We start from the raw sequence: 16,962 nt of genomic DNA, 5'->3' as shown, positions 1-16,962 counted from the left end.
AGTAAGACGTTTGGTTTGCAATTTAGAAACCCATATAACTAATACATGTATAAATTATGAGGGAATTTATGTATTATTTTATGCGAGGTAGCAGATGGTATAACTAATACATGAATAAAAAGTTGAAATGACAATATTAAACTTATCATTCCCCTCTCAAATACTTTCCTTTTCTCAAAAAATATTTTTACATAATTTTTTAATATAATATTATACTATACTATTTTAATATTTTTTTAAAAATAATGTTTTAATTTTAATTGTAAATATATATTTTAATTTTTAAAAGTATATAATATTTATTAACTTTTAATATAACAAACCAATCCAAAGAAATAATTTATGCATAACTAAACCTTGCATAACTAGTATCAGCATTACTAATACCTGCATAATCCTAACTAGCTACCAAACGACTCCATAGTATTTCCAATAAAAGAGGGAAACTATCGTATAAGAAAGACGGGCGGAATATGCAAGGCCGAGCCAAGAAGGGTTGAGGGGCCCCTTCGGTGAAAAATTACACTGTTTATATATGGTTAAAACTATTTTTTCTGTATATATAGTAAATGTTAAATCCCTCTTGAGCCGAAGGTATTTTCGAAATAGCTTCCCTTCATTGTAGAAGTAAGGTCTGCGTACACTTTACCCTCCCAGACCCCACATTGTGGGATTTCACTGGATACGTTGTATAGTAAATGTTAAATCCTTTTGGCTTCTTCGTGTGTTTACTTTTTCATATTTTGAACCCCTTTAGTGGAGATCATGACTCCGCCGCTGAAAATATGTACGTATATACTTAAAAGTTATTGCATATGATAATGATCTCTAACGCCCCCAACAAAAGAGGAAACCTCTAAGAAAGACGAACTAAATGTACATAAACACTTACAATTATTGCAAATGGTAATGATAAATAGACCATATGGATATTTTCTTTTAGTTAAAAAAGTGTCTCATGAACATTCAAAACTGGCCGCGCCATTGATGTGTCAAATGGATAAACCAGTGAATGATGGATGCGACTTCAAACAAAATGTCTCTATTCTTCTTCCAAGTTAGCACAATCCCTTCTCTCCCTTCCCCTATTATACTCCTTCCAGAATTAATCACGGACCCCCTTGTTTCTCTCATCTTTTCTTTCTGTCCCTGCTCTTCTTCTTCCAAAATAATCCTCAATTTCATCTTTTCTCAACCCCATCCACCCCTATCATAGCTACGTTTATTTTGGTAATTATGTGATAAAGTTTTAATATGATGTTGAATTGTTAGTTATTGAAGCGTGTATTTAGTAGTATTATTCTTTGTTGGAGTGATGTGATTGTGAGAGGGTCGTAGTGTAGCTGTGCTTGGTTGGGACGACTTGAGGGTTGATGGCGATGTTGTGACTTGGAGACTGGTTGGGTGAAAACGTGTGGTCCATGTGGAAAAAACAAAAAAAAAAACATAATTTTAAGGGTCTTCACCCCTAAAGTTAGTGGAACACACACATTTTGTCATGTCCGCGTAATAGGTAATGACACATTTTTACCGACTAGTCTTAAGTGCACGTGCGTCGCACGTTTGTAAATCAATAAATAATTTATATAAGAAGAATACATTTCTCATTAAAATAAATGCCAATTGTCTAGGAGATGAAAATGGATATTATTATGCGGACATAATAGTTGAAATCAATATTTACTGAACGTGCAAACAATGGAATTTAGTTAAATTAAATATATATTATTTGTAACTATAGATATTTTAGTAAATGAGAGACATTATATGTTATTGTACCCCACGTAATATTTTTTTATAGATGTTCTTAGCGTATATTATGTTCCCTTATCAAATGATAATCTTTAGTGGAATTATGTTTTTCAATGACATTAAATAAAGCACACTGTTAAACAATAGCTAATGTGAATTGTATTTGTCGCAGTATATTTTTTCGCATGGACAACTAAGTTGCACTATTAAGGGGAATATCAATATCAATTACAAGAGTTTGGTCATGATAGAGTAGACAAATCGACAAAATGCGTCATACAACAAGAATATCATCCATAAAGAAAAATAGTATTTTTTTCCATACTTATCCCCCACCTTAAATAATATAAACAAGACTATTGGATTACAAATGGAAATATTCAAATAAATGGTACTAACAAATAAATACGACCTTATGAGAAAAGTTCATGTGCTTTGGTCTAAAACGGAGAAATCATTTCATTATGTAATAAGACCAATTGCATTAATTGACTTCTTGTTAAGTTAACATTTGAAAAATAATAATTAATTATTTAAGAAATCCCCAATAAAAAAAGATAATTGGAGTAGCCACCACTTTTAACTATCTGGAACTTCCATATATAGAACCTAAAATCCCGGAAAACAAAAAGAAGAATATATGTAAATAACTAAAAATTTATAAACACTACGACAAAATATGAAATTTTGCAGCATATTTTTACCAACAACCAATAGTATATCTTGTTGGTTGATTTCAATAAATGGCAACAATTTAATTTTATTATTGTGATATTATATAACTTTTAACTACAATGTTTTTTCTTTTTAGTAAATAGTGTAATTTGATTTCTTATTCTACGATTAATATAATATATTTTGAATAAATTAATTGAAAATAACTTTTTTATTAACAACCATAGTGTTATTGGTTATTTTAATAAATGACAATTACTTGATTAAGTTATTGCCACATTGTATACATGGTAAAGCGCAGCTTTACACGTGGCGACCAGCTAGCAAAACACGTGGCGGTTAGAGTAGGAAGCGTCGGGTCGTTTCAGCAGACCAAAGAAGAAGACTACGGTTTTACCCGAGGCAAATCCACCGTAGCAGATCCACTCTGAAGTACAGCCCGACAAGCTCATTAAATGAGGATATTATGTCTTGCGTACCGTTATTCAACCAGACCAGATTCGGTGCAGACGTTACAATTGGTATTCAAGACGGCATTTAAGATCCTTTATTAGTCATTATTGAGAATGGTTATGGGCTAATTGCTGATTCATGTACTACAAATTGGGACAAGTTATTTGTAATCGATCATCAGGAGATACAAGACAACATTATAATATTTTACTTAAACTTCAAATCACACTACTGAAAGAGCTCTTTTTATCTTTTAGCAATTCAATTCCCTTCGTTTCCCTGAATATTTAAAGCCTAAATATTATTCGGAGGCATTCTTTTTCACAGAATTCAGTCCGAAAGCTCACAGAGGCCCAAACCTGTTCTTTAGTTTTAACTCTACCTTTTATGTATTTCATACAAATTATCACATATTTAAATACTAACTTCGGCAAACCAAATCACATATCATTTAAATCGCGTACAAATTCAATTGTACCCTTTTCAGGGATAAACACACGTCATGAAACTTCTGACCACAAGTTTTTTTTTTTTTTTTTTACCAAAAAGTTTCGGCTCTTAAATTAGGGGTAATACATTCAATTTAGGATATAAACATAATTGGTAGTAATTTTTTTTATTATTGGTAACACACTTAATAATCTCAACAATTTGTGTGGGTTGTGAGCTGAGATCTAACTTCATAGAATGTTCACGGCAATCCAAGCATGTTCATGTTAAGTCTTAATTAAATTAATTGATAGTTAAGTTAATAAATAATTAATACTGAAGTTGTTAAATCAATTTGAATCAATTGGATAAAAATAATTACAGCAAAAGATTAATATAGAGTCAATTTGATTTAACAGCTCCAACATTAAACTTCACACCAAGGAGAGATGAAGAATAGAAGAAGAAGCACATTCCTTTTGGTGTATGCATTCATTATATGATAAATTACATAAGATAAAGATAAATAAAAAGAGATCATAAATTTTTACCATCGAGGGAAAACTATAGTACTTTGATTTGAAAGTGTAAAGTCCTAAACCTAATTTCCTTAACCTAGTTTATTGTAATTTTTATTTTGAAAGGACTCCTAAATATTACAAAGACAATTAAATAATAATTTGAGAAAAATAGTAAATGACAATTTTGTCTATTGTGGGGTCTTTTAATGAAGGGTAAAAAGTTCAATCAACATTTTTAAGGCTCTTCGTGCTTTTAATATAGTATAGATAGATAAGAGGAATCTATATGATTACTACAAAGTTAAGATATCTATTTACCCTTCATTAGTGTCTATTCATGCATTTTGCCAAAGTGAAGTGCACATTTGCATGAAAGAGACTAATATCACTACAAGTTTGAATCTCAATATCCTCCTAGCTACAAAGTATCTATTATATATATTTAATCATTTCTTACTCTCATGTTAAGGAATATTAAGGGCTAATATGGTCAAATAGATGGAAAAGCGCAAATTTTAGTCATCCTCAATATATTATGGACATTTTTTTTTTGGGTAATTAGACTTTCATTAATCACCAAAGTATGAATTACCAAACTGAGTCAAATATCACATCTGACTCTTTCAAATTGTTAAAGGCAGAGCCTTCTGACCTACCTACAATTAAAAGAAGTACTGATCTAAATAAACCCTGGTAGCAGGGGGTGCTCTAACATTACAAAGGCAGGCAACTCTTCTAGCTACTGTTTCCTCAGCATTTCCCTTGTGCTCAAACACTCTCAAGTTTCGTTCAATCCACATGGCATGTATGAACTCAGCGTGAACTAGGTTCAGAACTTTGCCCTTAGTTTTGACAAGCAACCACTGCTGGTGTCATGCCTATGTATGTCCAGTTGGTTGGTGCACTTGAAGCCATTGCATTAGTCGACTCCATACCTTGTACGCACAGGGACACGTAACAAATAGATGATCTCTAGATTCCTCCTCAGTCTTGCACATCACACACTTCTTATCTACTTGTATCTTTCGGCTTAATAACCTGTCAGCAGTAAGCATTCTGCCATGAAGTTGTAACCATAGAGTGAAGATGGCCTTAGGATACAGATCAATCCTTTCTAGCTAACCTTTGGGAGATTTGGCACCATTTGTAAATAACATTGCCCGATAACACACTGTGTACACAACAGTTAAAGTTGGATGTATCCTAGTCTGTCCCTTGCTTCAATAATCTTCCGAATCATCAGCTTGCTTGTTTTGGTATGCTCATTGTTTCCGGCATTTGTCCTTTGATGTAGTAACTATGGATGCATATCTTGCTTCCTGGCTATATTCCAACAAAGTCTTAGTTATAGCTGCTTTGTTCCATATCTTGAGATTTGTGAGATTCAAACCACTAGCTGCTTTTGGAGTATAAATTGTGTCCCATCCCACTAATGCTCTTTTACTAATGATGTTAGCCCCACACCAAACATAGCTTCTACAATGTGCCTCAATAGCCTTCATTACCTTAACAGGAATAATGAATAACTGAGACCAGTAAGCTTGCACCCCAAAAATAACAGTTTTGACAAGTTGGATCCTTCCTGCATAGACAATTTTGCTGTCCAAGATGAGATCTTTGCTACTATCTTCTCAATTAAAGGTTGCCATTGCAATATAGCGAGTTTCTTGGTGGTCAAAGGGATGCCCAAGTACTTGAAATTACAATATCGCACTGTATTTTCAACTCCGACTTTGAGCTTTACAACAACAACAACAACAACCACCCAGTGAAATCCCACAACGTGAGGCCCTGGGAGGAGTAGAGTGTCGCAGACTTCGACTCCTACCAAGGTAGGACTACATTTCCGAAAGACCCTACTAATAGAAAGCATAAAAGCATAACACGAGGTCAGATAAGGCCAAGAGATTCAAAGCGATATGGAAATGCAAATAACTAAAGCGACTAAGGATCCGACTTTGAGCTTTCTCCTCAAAATAGTTTTTAGGCCATCAACAATCTATAATATAGTAATTTTTTTTTAATTTTTTTTTTTTTTTGAAGAAAGCAACTCAAACAAACACTTAAAAAAAACAGAAACTTAATTTGCACACTCAATTTTTGAAAACTCTAAATAAACGTCATTATAATGATATTTTCAACGCTACTTGTAATTTGGCCTTCAATTACATGGCCCTTTAAGAGAATATCTAATTGGTAATTAATATTCCGACTCTTCATGGACCTATCGTTTATGAAATATTTAGAATTTCGCTTAAATAATTTTTTAATACTGGTGTTTGTTTGATCTTCTTTTTTCAAGCAAAACTTTTGATTTTCCCATATCTAAAATATTAATTATTACGAAGGTTTGTTAAACTTTTTCTCGAAACTCTTCAATTCTTACAAACTACATCTTCTACGAAAACGACAAATTTTCAAATACAAAACTCTTTCAATTCTAAGTAACTATTTTTTTTAACTTCTTCAATTAATATTTTCTTCAATCAACTTAACTTTAAATATCATCCAATTAATAAGAACAATGGAAGTAAAAGAAAGAAGTGAGAAAAAGAAAATTAAAGAAAGCGTCATAATGAGTTCACGAGTTTACTGGATTACGATAGATTTATACAAATAGCCACATTCCCTGGTTTGTATTTAAAAGTTGGATGCTTTTCAAAATTAAATATGTGGTCAGTGGTGTGCAATTCAAAAGTGTCCACTTGCAATCCAAAACGAATATTCAGGCGGTCTAATATTTAAAAAGTAACCAACTTTAAACACAAGGCTATTAAAATGGCCACATGCTGTAAATAACACTTGGATTATGCTGTTAAAATCAAAAGTGCAAGCTCACCGAAGAGCGAAGACTGAAAAAGACTTTAACACTTTTTTGTGCGGATTGGCCTTCTTTTGGGATGGTCTTTAATTTTTGGTCCTCAAATTGTTGGTCTTTAAGTCGTGTCCTTCGCTTAAAAAGGTGGCTGAAAATATCTTAAGATTCTGTGTTCGAACTCCCAACCAGTCAAAAAAAATAATTTCACAAGACAAGATTTTTGCAAAAAGCCTGCCTTATGCGGCAGACTTGCTTTAAGGCATAACTAAACGTTTGCCTTACAAAACAAAGTCTGTCGTCTCCGGCATAGGTTTTATGTAACTTCGCCCGAATATACATAGATTCATAGGTTAATTAAGCTAAGAACAAAAATTAAAGACCAGCGAATTGAGGGACAAAAATTAAAGACCAGCCCGTATGAGGGACAATCGTGCAAATTGACAAAATAGTATAGTCTCTTAACTTTTTTATTTTATAAAACTAGATGTATTTATTTGCATATTGTTGGTTTAGTTAAGATATTTTTTTTCAAAAAAGATAACCAAGCTAGACCAAATCAGATCAACTCGGATGAACATGGTTTAATTAAGATATATATTTTTTTTTTTTAAAAGATAACGAGTCTAGACCAAGAGCCTGTTTGGATGGGCTTAAAAAAAAATTATAAAAATTTCGTTTTAAACTTATAATGCTCGCTTTTTTAAGTTTAAGTCAACGGACCAACTTATTTTTTTGTGTTTATTTTAAAGACAAAAATGACTTATAATTTCAGCCATTAAACACTAAAAAAAAATCAAAAAAATTTTTTATAAAATTAAGCCAAACGGGCTCCAAATCAGATCCACTCGGATGAATGTTCACCACTTTCCAAATTTAACACAAAAACATACTAAATTAGATAGCAATTTTTTGTATTCGGCTTGAGCAGACATTGTTAGTATAGATTAGCAATCAATCCCCTACCCCCCACCCCCGAACTAATATTTTCAATTTCATATGACTCAGGGAATCAGGACCTCCAACAAAGTAAATGCTAATATTCTAATAATTGAATTACCAATATTACCATTAAATTGATTAAATGATTATTTCTTAGATTTAACTATGAATTAAATTATTTGGCAAAAATTTATGTGTAGTATAATTAACTAAAATACTAAATTAATAATAAGGATATCTACCCACCTTTTGTTATAAAAGTATTCATGTAATCTTTTACAATAGACATCACACATTAATACATGTACCAAAAAATTAATTCTATATAAAAAATTTAAATTGCATTTTTTGCAAAATAAAATAAAATTCGAGCTTGCTTCAAAATTAATTGAAAAGTAGTGTCGCACTGTAAGATCTTGAACTCCCGGGTCCTTTCATATATAAGCTCCGAAAACGCTTGTTTTCTCTTTTATTATCATCTGATTATTATTACTCTTCGTTAGCAAGCATTCTTCACTAAGGTAACTGCCCATTTCTCTCAATAATACTTCTTCTCACTATTTGATGTTTCTCCAATGTTCTACTTTCTATTCTGATCGTTAGATCTAGGGATTTATTTACTGTCCGATCTGATTTTTCAATTACTTTGCGAAGATCTGATCTGTTTGCGTTGATTTCACCGTTTTATGTTGTAGTTTTAGTGAATTTGTACAGTGTATGTTGTATTTTATTGTTTCTAAATTTTATCGCAATGTTGATGCCTGTGAAATGAATGATTTTAATCTGTGCGAAGATCTGAGCAATTTGCGTGGATTTCACCGTTTTTATGTTGTAATTCTAGTGAATTTGTACAGTGTATGTTGTATTTTATTGTTTATAAATGGTATCGCGTTGTTGATGCCTGTGAAGTGAATGATGTTTTAATCTGTGCGAAGATCCGAGCAATTTGCGTGGATTTCACCATTTCATGTTGTAATTTTAGTGAATTTGTACAGTGTATGTTGTATTTTATTGTTTATAAATATTATCGCATTGTCGATGCCTGTGAAGTGAATGATGTTTTAATCTCATGTATACTTGTCTGTCGTTTGTTTGAATTTTTTTCGATGTTCCTTACAGCTTTGAATTTGCGTTCAAAATCCAGGTGGTATACGATCTATTGCCTAGGATCTGATACAACAAATCTACTAAGCAGCAAAGATGGTAATACTTCGGTTCATAAATTTGTAGCAACATAGTTGTGTAGATTGGAATGATTTATCATTTTTCCTGAAAAAAGAAGAAGAGATTATTAGCTTAGAAGAGCACTGCGATGATAACTATACACCGTTGTTGTATTATGTGCTGCAGGTTGTTCTAGCGGCTTCCATAATTTCTAAATCTGGCAAAGGTATGTCGCATTCTACCTATGATTTTGAAATTATCTGGATTGTAGAGACTAGTGTGATGTTAGTTGATGTAATTCTACAGCCTCTCTACCTGCCAAGGTAGGTGTAGGTCTGCGTACACTCTACCCTCCCCACACCCCACTTGTGGGATTACATTGGGTATGTTGTTGTTGTTGGTTAATTCTACTAAAGTTGGTACATGTACACAAATTACCACACCCTCATTTACATTTTATGTGTTTGTGTTTGATTGGACATGGAGTTTAAGAATAGCAAATTTTCAATGGCAAAATGGGAATGTTAAGAGTAAACTGTTTCTAGATATAAAAAAGTGTAATTTTTTATTGTGAAAGAATGCTGTTGGAGTCTAAAGCTCGAAATAACAATTTGGTGTTATAAAAGAAGTTGCCGTTTCAGTCAATTTAATATGTCAAATTTCTTTCTTGAGATAACTGTGAAAAATGCAGTGAATTTAGGGGAAGAAGTTCCATTTAGTTACAGCTAGAGGCACAAGGTGTAAATAACCTCTAAGACACGTGATTTTGGACATGTAAAATGTCCACTTGCAACGGAGACTAGGCTGACTAGTGTGCAGTGAAGTACTCTGTAGAGGAGTTGGAATGTTTCAAGTTAATCATCCTTTGATTGAAAAGAGTTTGCACCATTTCACTCTTGTTTAACCAGTCTTAGTTGCAAAAATGCCGGAGGTGTTCACATTGGTATCATTTGATTATTTTTAATGGTTGACACTTGCCATCTTGTCCTCAAAAGAATATATTTATCTTTATAAACAGCAGTTATTTCATGGAAAACATGGTTGTGGTGTTATTTTTTGTAAATATTTTTTATGATGCCTTTTGGTGTGTTGCTAGTGTATGGGATGTCGTAATATTTGGTGTTTACCTATTAAAGAAATTTATTTTAAGAAAGAAAAAAAAATTCTAACGCGTAGGGGACTGCTATTAGAAAGTAGTAATGTTTTCTCCTACTTAATTAGTTTGGATAGTACAGCACTTTAAAAGAAATGTGACAGGTTTCCTGCATTATTCTTCTTTTTGAGAGAAGAAGAAAGAGAAGGGAAGAGAAGAGACAAGTATTTGTGCCGAAATTGCTATATTCTTCTTTAGTAGTAGTATAGATGTGACTAATAAATATAAAATAACGTTTTCCTAGAAGGGGAGGAAAAGGAAATGAAAGTTATGCAGAAGAAAGCAAAAAATCATGGAATGCAAACTTAAATTAGAAAGAAATGGGCAGGGAAGAGATAAATGTTAACCCTCTAAAAAATGAGAACATAGTTGTAATTGTTTGTCTTTTGTGGCTGCTGTGTTCGAGCGTAGTGGTACAATAACGAAAAAGCTGGGAGGGACAAATTGTTGGAACCACGAGGGGTTCTATTTCCTCTGTTTGACTTTTCGCTTAACTGTGATGTTTCCATCTTCTAATATCATAGGTCTAGGTCAGAGTTTTGTTGTATAATAGATTCTTTATTTATATTTTCATTTGAAAGGTAAGAGCTTCTGTCCACTATGATATCCCTCTTGTAGGGAATCAGTAGTCCCATGATGCTTTCCGTTTAATAGTTCATTGATTTTCTGCTTTTACAGAAGCAACTTCTTTTGTTTGTTTGTGTTAGGACTTAGGATATGTCATTCAACCATCTTTTGCATCTTGATGTCCAACATTCTTCTATTTATGTAATAGAATGGATTTGCCACTGACCACTATTGACTGTATCGTCTCATCATCTTCTGCAGCTCTTGTCTCGAGGCAATTTGTTGATATGTCTCGTATAAGAATTGAAGGATATCTTGCAGCTTTCCCCAAATTGGTTGGTACAGGAAAGCAGCATACATATGTTGAGACTGAAAATGTGCGATATGTTTATCAGCCGATAGAATCTCTGTACTTGGTCCTTGTGACGAACAAACAGAGCAACATTCTTGAAGATTTGGAGACACTGAGGCTGCTGTCTAAACTAGTATCCTTTCTGTTTTTCTGATACTGAAGTTAGATTATCCTTTCTTCTCAGCTCTAGATTGTCTTTATCCGTGTCTGGTCATAGAATATTGCTGCTTTTAAAAAGAATAGTTTTTAATTTCTCCAACCTGCAAAATGTAACTCCAAAATTCAATCTAAATAAATACAACTAAACAAGCTTTCATGTGCGCGCAGAATTTTTTCTAAATTTTTGGGCCATTTCCTTGACGGTTATTAGGTGCCTGAATATTGTTATTCACTAGATGAGGAAGGAATTGGCAGGACAGCTTTTGAGCTTATTTTTGCATTTGATGAAGTGATCTCTCTTGGACACAAGGAAAGTGTTACGGTTACACAAGTGAAGCAGTACTGTGAAATGGAGAGCCACGAGGAAAGATTGCACAAGTTAGTCTTACAGAGCAAGATAAATGAAACTAAGGATGTCATGAAGCGTAAAGCCAGTGAGATTGACAAAAGCAAGGTAGTTCAAAAGGCACACGTCACCTGTGCTAAATGCTTAATTTCTTCCCTTTTCATGTCTTGTGTCTATTTGATTGTACTGTAAACATAATTTCCTACACATTTACTTTGCAGATTGAGAAGAATAGAGGTGAAAAAGGAGGTTTCATGTCACTGCAATCCATGGGTTCTGGAAGAATCGATACTGGCTTTGGCAGCGACTCAGGCATATCTAGCACCGGAGGCAGTGGTTTTGGTAGTGGTTCTGGATTTGGTCTAACCCCTGATGTGGACACGTTTTCTACCAAATCCAAGGGTTTGTATTTGTTTCACCCTGTCAATGTTTTGTGTCTTTAGTTCGTTGCTAGACATCTGTTGGGGGGAAAGGGGGGGAGGGTGCATTAGCCGGTTTTGCATGTTTTGCTCGTGCAACTTCTTTTTTCTTAGGTTACATATGTCATTATTCTTTAGACACACCCTTTTGATATTTTAGGTGCATATACTGTGTGGGGAAGCAGTACAATTTTGATAGGAAGGAATTAAAGCCACCCTTTATAATAAATGTTGAGCTGAGTGTATAAGGAATGACCCAAAAGAAAATAGTATAAAAGAAATGCTTTTATAGGTGATGAAGAAGAATGAAAATGAAGGAGAAGGACAACACACAAATTTTCTTCAAAAGTTATCCTCGCAGAATGTAGGAGGTTGATAAATGTGACAGACTCGGGAAAATTATCAAGAATTCCTACAAAACCCTTGCCTTAAATATCCCTTAAGAAAGAAGGGAAAATGAAACCTCCTTTTGTTTCAGCCTTTGTCCTTTAAATTGTGAGAGTTGTATATTTCCGACTTGCTGTGTTTGTGACAACTTATTGAGTTGATGTTTTCTTGATACATTCTTCTAGAACTTTTCTTTTGTGTGTGTAGTTTGATGCCCTGAAATTAGTCGGTAGGTCTGAAAAGTTTTGCATCTATATTGAGTTACTCTCTGTTGGCTATGAAACACATTTCCGTTTATCCTTTGAAATATCAAATTTGCTGGTGCTCTGTGAGAACCTTGAGAAAATTGGTGCGGAACCAAATAATGAGAATGTAGCTTATGGCATTTGTGTGCATCAGGTCGTCCAGCTGCATCTGCTACTGCTCCACCGAAAGGTCTTGGTATGCAGCTAGGTAAAACACAGAAGACCAACCAATTTCTGGAATCCCTGAAAGCTGAGGGTGAAGTAATTGTCGAGGATGTGAGGCCAACCGTTGGTCAGGCCAAACCAGCTGCTGCTCCACTAACTGATCCCGTCACGTTGACTGTTGAAGAGAAGATTAATGTAACACTAAAGCGTGATGGTGGTGTCAGCAACTTTGACGTCCAGGGTACTTTGTCTCTCCAAATTCTGAACCAAGAAGATGCGTTTATCCAAGTGCAGGTCCTCTCTCTCTCTTCAAGTATACTGAGCATCTCATGTACTGAGGTTCCTTGGAAAAGTCTGTCGAGACTATGTCAATGTCCAACGTCAACAATTTTATTTATATTCTCTTTCTATGCAAAAAAATAAATAAATAATGAACTATGCATGTAGATGTTCTTGGTGAATCGGAGTTCATCATTTATGTCCTCTGCAGCTAAACACTGTTTCCAGCTCTACTCATTTGATATGCGACTGGCAAGCAATTGAAATTTGAAAGAGGATAAAGAAGGACCTAATGATTTTTCCCGCACTTCCTTGCAATACATATGACTTCTTCTCTAAGAAAAATTGTAAAACATTTCCAGTGTGCACCCTTTATAATAAAGCTGAAGATTCAACTAGGTCCCTCTCCATTTGAAATGCTTGTCTAAACTGAACTCTCTAGCTGTGCATTTGGAGGTCTATCTGACCTCAGAAGGCATTTTGCTTGTGAATTTTATGATAGTGTAGTTTACTGTTCATTCCATACTATATGTTCAGATTGAAACCAGTGGTAATCCAGCAATCCTCTTCAAAACACACCCAAACATGAACAAGGAGTTGTTTTCAAATGAAAATATTCTAGGCCTTAAAGATCCCAACAGGCCATTTCCCACGGGTCAAGGTGGTGATGGTGTTAGTCTTTTGAGGTGGAGAATGCAAAGCACAGATGAGTCAATTTTGCCTTTGACAAGTAAGCTTTGTGAATTTCAGTTGACCCTTCTCTAAATCTCTGTGCTGTCTTCTGTGTTTATTGATATTATCCTTTATCATTGATTTCAAATATTTTGTCTCAGTTAACTGCTGGCCTTCAGTTTCTGGAAGTGAAACCTATGTGAATATTGAGTATGAAACCCCCGCACAGATTGATCTACAAAACGTTGTAATTTCTGTACCCCTCCCAGCTCTCAGGGAGGCTCCAAACGTACAACAGATAGACGGAGAATGGAGGTGATCTTTTAACCTTAACTTTTACACTTATGCTAGTTTCAAATGATCACCCTTTTTATCAGTTCTCATGGGATTATAAAACTTAATCTTACATAGATCTTCTTATGATAGAGGCTTTCAAAGCTGAAATGGCCTTTGCACAGAGACCATGCTACTTCTAAGATGCTAATTTGTTTATTGCTTTTAAAAATGCCCAGTTGGATCACTGCAGTCAGAGCAAAGCAGTTATTTCATGTTTATTAATTCATTTGGTTGCATGTTATAGATAGAATTTTTGTAGAATCATTGGTTTGGAAAGTTCACACATCGTGTAGCTCTTCAAAGGAGGGATGGATGTCACTTAGTTATTCCTTCCGATGCTAGCTTTCAATTCCGTTTGCTTTCCTTGAAGAAGAAATATGAACTATCTTCATTTTGGTTGCACCATGTAAGAACTATCAAATAAGATTGTTTGCTAGCATGCATATAGTTGCTTAAGCGAATTTGAGTAAAAACTAAAATGAAAAATTAACTGGTAGTGGGGCCACTGGTTGCAGCTAAAGTTATATTGTTGTACTTGTTTGGTATGATAGTATCGAGGAAAATGTTAAGTCAGTGAAAATGCAGTGCAGAATGTGTAATTTCATCCCTTTATTCATAGACCTAGTCGATAGTTGGACAAGGACCTGATACGAATTGACCAAAGATATAATCTAATTACTTTTTTGAGGCATAGATGATTGACTGACCTTTTTGACTGGGAAGTTGTATGGAACTGCTGGATTGTGCTGTACCTATTGTTGAATAGTCTATATAATTTAATATTTTTCACCATCCAATTGCAGGTATGATTCCAGAAATTCTGTTTTGGAGTGGTCTGTAGTTCTCATTGACAATTCAAACCGCAGGTTAGCTTATGTTAAAGTTTGTCCTTTTGAAGCACACAGCCATTAAGGCTTGTTTGTCTTTCTAACGTGGAAGTTGGAAACTTTGCAGTGGAGCACTAGAATTTGTTGTTCCAGCAGCCGATCCGTCGGCTTTCTTCCCAATTTCTGCACGTTTTACTGCCTCGAGAACCTTCAGTGACGTCAAGGTTTGCTCCTAATCTTCCATGTGATATTGCTCAGTTATTTTGGCCTTTAGGTGGCGTGGCTCTAATTTTTCCCAGTTTATGCTGACCATTCGGGAGCTAGTGTCTGGCGATTATCGATACTCTTGCTACATGTTTGTTGCTAATTTTGATTTATTTGCATGCAATCCTTATATCTGATCTGCTATTATGCTTGTTCATTTCTGTGAAAGAGTCTTCTTCTTGTGGTTGCAATCCTAGTAAACTGTTTGTTTTTTTTTTTTTTTTTTTTTTTTTTTGATCAAGTAACTTAACTGTTGATCTTTACTGGTGCAATCCTAGCAACTGTTAAAGCAGTGTTGATTGAATTTGCTGTGTTGTGATGCTATGCAGTTGGTCTTTACTGGTTTATCATGTATGAATTTCCAGTTGTGTGACGGAACTTGCATATAGGAAATTTAGACAACAATTGTTTTGCTGGACGGTGATACAAGTAACATCAACTCTAAATATAGCCCCCTAATTTTCCCCCGGATTACTATGAAAGAAGTACTATTGCTGTAAGGAAAAGATATTACCGAATATTGATAAAGCTCCGAGAGTCAAAAGACTCCTCTCTTTTCTCCTAGAGTCGCTTCACAGTATGGTAGTCAGCTGATACCTTTTGTACTTGAAAACTGGTGTGTTTAGTTTTTTCACTAATACTCGGTTATCTGCAATAGCTTGTATTAACCCATGAGCCTGGAATTGGTTGTTTATCTGATAACTTTGATTTGGTATAAAATTTTCAGGTTGTCAACATTTTGCCTCTAAGAGGCGGGGCTACTCCCAAGCATTCTCAAAGAACAACGTTGGCCACGGAGACTTACCAAGTTGTGTGACTATAAGGCCAGCACCAGATTGTGCCCCTATAGCAACATTATAGGATTCATATTTTAGTTGATTTTTGTTCAGACTTGTTTGCCTTTTCCTTGTTCTCCCTTCCAACTTTTTTTGCAACATGATCATGTACGGAGATGGAATGACTTTGTTAGGTTGAATTTTGGAAGTCTTGTGCATTTATAGCGTAAGGGATCAACTTTACGGCAATTGAATTGTAGGGGCCCGTTTAGCCATAAGAATTATTCACTTTTTTCCCGATTTTTTTTTCCACTTTTTTCTGGAATCAGCGTTTGGCCATGAAAATTCCATTGTATTCCGGAATTTGAAAAACAAGAAAAACTTGTTTTTCAAGTTTTTCACAACCAAAACTACATTTCAACAAAAAAAATACAATTTCAAAAATTATGATAAAACACAACTCCCAACTCCAACTCCAAAATTCCAAAAAAAGTGAAAAAGTTTTTGGTTTCTATGGCCAAACGCCTACTAAGAGTACTTACCAGTTTGACATACAGTTCCTTATGTACTCTCTTTCTCTTTTTCTATCATTATTTTCTTTTCAAAAACTCAAATTTGAGCCTTCTCTAAACTTTCTTCCTAATTATTTTGAATTGTGTTATTTTCATATTTGTTTTTCTTATGACGCTATTCACGTGAGATCTCTCTTTGGTCATTGAAAATGTTTCTTATTTATAATTCTCTAACCTTAAGTTGAACTTATAGTAATGCCAGAGTAGTGTTTTATTTTTATTTGTACTTATATTTCAACAAGAGATTATTCCTAATAACAGATAATCTTTCAGGATAGTTAAATTTGTTCCTACGCTTTTCGTTAGAGCTGTTAAATTTGCAGAATGCTACGGATTATTCAAACCAAACAAGAAAAAATGATATGGTACATGGTATATTAAAAAATTAACAGCCCCTTTCAATTCCCAAGTCGAAAGTAAAAACGATTAACCCCCTTGAACATCGAATGATTCTCTAAGCACTTTTGAACTCTTAGACATTTGTATCAAGAGTTTCAAATTTATTGAATTAAACCAGATAGCACTAGTCAATTTTTCAAGGAGAAGAAAGAAAGTTCAACTTCATTCTTATTTTGAAGTGTCAGTCATGTGTCTATATTTTATATGCGTGTACACACCGAGAGGCGAGAGTGACGCAAACCCACATGTGTACATGCATAACTTACTGAATTCACATAGTAATATACATCAGT

General features: G+C 34.2%; 1 protein-coding gene across 1 annotated transcript; it reads left to right on the top strand.

The window, feature by feature from the left end:
• The first annotated feature begins 8,012 nt into the window (after positions 1–8,012).
• On the top strand, positions 8,013–15,957 carry LOC132064536 (coatomer subunit delta). The gene is made up of 12 exons (XM_059457541.1): positions 8,013–8,108; positions 8,732–8,790; positions 8,938–8,977; positions 10,733–10,956; positions 11,194–11,436; positions 11,550–11,730; positions 12,534–12,838; positions 13,361–13,553; positions 13,657–13,810; positions 14,635–14,697; positions 14,786–14,882; positions 15,650–15,957. Exons 2-12 carry the CDS (start codon positions 8,788–8,790, stop codon positions 15,737–15,739), a joined length of 1,593 nt encoding a protein of 530 aa, XP_059313524.1. The 5' UTR covers positions 8,013–8,108; positions 8,732–8,787; the 3' UTR covers positions 15,740–15,957.
• The last annotated feature ends 1,005 nt before the right edge of the window (positions 15,958–16,962 follow it).

This window comes from Lycium ferocissimum, chromosome 7 (assembly GCF_029784015.1).
Source record: "Lycium ferocissimum isolate CSIRO_LF1 chromosome 7, AGI_CSIRO_Lferr_CH_V1, whole genome shotgun sequence".
Lineage (NCBI taxonomy): Eukaryota > Viridiplantae > Streptophyta > Magnoliopsida > Solanales > Solanaceae > Lycium > Lycium ferocissimum.
Note: the sequence above shows the minus strand (reverse complement) of the source record. Positions and strands in the feature narration are given on the sequence as shown.